This window comes from Symsagittifera roscoffensis, chromosome 5 (genome assembly GCF_963678635.1).
Source record: "Symsagittifera roscoffensis chromosome 5, txSymRosc1.1, whole genome shotgun sequence".
In the NCBI taxonomy this organism is placed as follows: domain Eukaryota; kingdom Metazoa; phylum Xenacoelomorpha; order Acoela; family Convolutidae; genus Symsagittifera; species Symsagittifera roscoffensis.
This window is the reverse complement of record NC_087066.1, coordinates 10,659,265-10,663,091: the sequence shown is the minus strand read 5'-3', so window position 1 is coordinate 10,663,091 and position 3,827 is coordinate 10,659,265. Positions and strand designations below refer to the sequence as shown.

The following is a 3,827-nucleotide window of genomic DNA, read 5'->3' as shown; positions in this document are numbered from 1 at the left end:
TGCATGTCTAGTAAATCGACCAGTGGTCGCAGTGGCGGCAAGCGACAGAGGAACATCGCCGTGTTGGGCTACTGGAATGTGGGCAAGACATCAGTAGTGCAGAGATATGTCCACGACGCCTTCACCCCTAAATACTTCCCCACCATCGAACAGACCTACCAAAAGACACTCGCCTTCCAGGTCAGATTCCAAAAGAGTAGATGAAGAAGAATTTGTTTGAATCAAAACTCATTTTCATTTTAATTCAGTACGATTAATCAGCCATCAAATAATTGAGAGGATTAACAACAGCCATAGTTTATGCCCTCTTAATGGTTACCTTCAACGTGAGCTTAAATTTTGAACATCATAATTAGCAACGAACAAAATAAAAATATGAAGAATATAATATAAGCATATCCTTAAATTGCCTCAAACTCAAAAGGGCATAGACCTTCGAAGAGTTGAAGTATTAATAGCAGGTAGTACTAGTACTAAAAGGATAATATTATAGATCCCAGGTGCATCAATTTGTTTTCACAACATATCTGATTTTATGCAGAAATGGCTGACGTTAACATTTTCTGTACACATGCAATTATCTGGTAGTAGGAGTAGAATGCGTCAATGATAATTGGATGCGATATTTTAAAGATCCGCAGAATAATTATGTATTTTTCTGCATTGTTCAGAATATGGAGATTGATCTGATGATCACAGACACTGCTGGTCAAGAAGAGTACAGTCTCCTCCCCACCCACGCACTGCAGTCATGTGACGGGTACCTGCTAGTCTATGCGGTCAACGACATCAATTCCTTCGAGGGCCTCAAGAACATATACAAGAAACTGCAGGAAACCATTGGTACATCCAGACCCATCATTGTCGTCGGAAACAAACTCGACCTAGGGGTGAGTGGGGGCTTTATCTGCCGAGTCTCATTGAAGTTGTCGTCAATTGAGATTCAAAATTGAGTCCAGTTTGCTTTAGCTGTGGTCTGATTGCTGTCAAAAAAGTTTTCTGATTGCGCTTTCAGAGCCAATATATTGTTACCTTTGCGATAAGCAAGGGTGTTGCCACCGAATGTAGACTTTTCCCATGAATAACTTTGTTCGCAGGAGGACAAAAGTTGGTGGTCATCTCCATCTGTACTTTCGGCAAAATACATACAATTTCAGAATCTTATCACGATGACGCAAATTACAGCAGATATGTAGCAGAGACAGTTTTGAGGTTTAAATGATTGTTTTCAGGACAGACAAGTGCCATTTGAAAAAGGGAAGGAGCTGGCCACGAGGTGGGACATGCTATTCGCCGAATGTTCCGCCTGCTCGGGCGAGGGAGTGGAGGAGATATTCACAAACATTCTCGCACACATCGAACGCGAGAGACGCTTGGTCTACCTTGGTACACGCAGTCCACGCTCAGACAAGTGCAGACTCATGTAGCCCCCACCCCCTTCCCCCACCCCCACACATCCCCCCGCAAATAACGTCTCCTGATGCTACGCGCTCCCATCGATAGTCGTTGAGGTGCTACTCTTCTGCTACGCGCTCCTGATAGTCTCATTACTGGTTTGCTTCGCGCTCCTAGGTGCCAGAATGAGAGAGCACTGTATCTTGAATTGGCATCCAACTGAGTCTTGTTCACCCGCAGAAGATAATAATTTAAAAATTTGAAATAAAACTTAAAAACTTTTTAAGTGTTAAAGATTTCCTTCTCTTTATTTGGAAAATGTATTGTGCATTTTTACTGCTGTGTCGTGGTTGCTTCATTTGATTAATGCTATTTGTCTTCTTTTATACCAGTAGCAAATACGAAACATAATGACGCCATGTTTAGTTATTTAGTTTTTAAATTCTTAGCAGTTATGCTAGTAAAAACTTTCAATGTATTTTTCCTTGCAACATTTTCTTTTCTGCTTACAATTATACGTGCAAATCCTCTGTCAGCGCCAATCAGAATCAGCTTACAATTTTTCCGATGATTGATTTAAACCAGATGATTGATTTTTTGGAATGCAACGACGCCACTAGTTCAAATAAAGTAAATCTTTTCTGTGCACGGCATTGTTGCACTGTTAATGTGGTTTTTTAACTGTACAAGCTATCTCTGCTAAATTAAAGTGACATCAAAGCTGCCGTTTTTTTGTTAGCCAAGCATGTGTGACTACGGTTATCGTGTAGTCAAAAAAAGAACACCTATTGTTCTGATTTCAAATTGAAATAGAACCTTGTTTTTTATTTTGGATTGAAATAGCAAAACTTGTTTTTTTAACATTTTTTTCTACATTTTTTAAAATCCCTTAGCCGCACAATCAAGGAAATCTAAATATAACACCGTATAACGACAGTCGCCAGTTGTTGAAGTTTCCTTGGCTGCAGCTGCTAGATTGATGAAATTCAAAAAGCGCTGTTAACAATGGAGCTGAAGACTACCAGTTTTTTCAAGATTCTCTCGTAATTAACGTGCAACTTCCACCTCAGTGCTAGTTCTAATAGTGCGCCCGAATTGAAAAATCTCTCTGATAACCTTCAACCTCGGGCTTGTCGACTCGGCATAGGCAAGATCAAGTTGGAGATCCAAAAACTCTACTCTTTTCCACTTCATCCCACATTTGACTATATCTTTTGAAAAGCCATCGTAACCTTATCAAAATGCATTTTTTGGCATAGTGAACAAGCTATTTATTGAACAAGTTTGTTCTTCATACCTTGCTTCGTAACATCACGCATTAGCCGTAAACATCTTTGGAAGTAAAAATTTTGAAATTTGGGGTAAGGGGAAAAGAGCCAGAAACTTAAATACTTCTAAAAGATAACATATAACAGAGTCAAAGGCCAAGGTTGTGGTAGATGATACTTTATTTGATTTTTCTAATGAGCAGATTTCGGTACACTTTTTAAAACAGAAACTACACAAGAGCCTTTATTCCTGGCAAGCGCATTGTCCAGCGTAAATAAGTCTTTACTTGTAGAAAATTCTGATTCTGGAAATTTTCTCCTAATTGCTTAATGATGTGTTTCTTTGGTTGTCCTTGGATACGCTTTGAGTTTATCGGATATCTTTTCGTTAACATATGTGCCGTAATCAGTTCTCCTACACATTCTTCCTCACGGTCTCCTTTAAAAATGCCACAATTTTTTCCGTGACGAAAACCGTTCTAGTTCTTTTCAGAGGTCCTCGGTCGGTGACATTTGTATTTCTGTTTGACCAGTATAATATAGACTAGTAAAATATAAAATTTTATCCAAACCCAAACCTAACTTCTACACCTAAGTCCAAAATTCTGAAAACACCCCTTAAGCTTACTCGTCAGCATATGCCTAATGTTTAAGACTAAAGGGTGGTTAAAACTATTAGAATAGTTCAAATTTGGATGTTTGTGAAAGCGCATGTCTTCACGTTTCTGATTTCACTGAGGAGCACTCGTGGCTTCTCAAATTTAAATAAAGTCGATTTCTTGCAGAAGCGTATTGGAGTGCAGCATTAATCCTCAGTGATTGTGCTGAACTAGATTTTGCCGAGGACCAGCAAAATATAGTTGTAATTCCTGATTAGGTCCAGACAGAACAGGCAAAGGTTGCGCAGTATTAAAAATTGACGCTGGTGTAAGATTCTTACCAAACAAGGTGCATTCACGGCATTTCTCGCACATATCAAAGATCTGACGGTTCATGAATGGCCACCAGAGGTATTCAGAGACCGCCATCGAGGCCTCTGGTCCCGGGTGAAATCGGTGAAGACGAGTGAGCACGGCTTGTCGAAGAGGTTCGGGTATGGCCAATTTATTATCGATAACTACACAGTTATTAACCACAGCTGCTTTAGGCCAGAATTGGGCCATA

The 3,827-nt window shown here is 39.7% G+C and overlaps 1 protein-coding gene across 1 annotated transcript; it reads left to right on the top strand.

The window, feature by feature from the left end:
* LOC134846526 (GTPase RhebL1-like) lies at positions 1 to 2,115 on the top strand. Its single transcript, XM_063863904.1, has 3 exons — positions 1 to 180; positions 672 to 890; positions 1,233 to 2,115. The coding sequence occupies exons 1-3, from the start codon at positions 4 to 6 to the stop codon at positions 1,425 to 1,427; spliced, it is 591 nt and encodes a 196-aa protein (XP_063719974.1). The 5' UTR covers positions 1 to 3; the 3' UTR covers positions 1,428 to 2,115.
* The last annotated feature ends 1,712 nt before the right edge of the window (positions 2,116 to 3,827 follow it).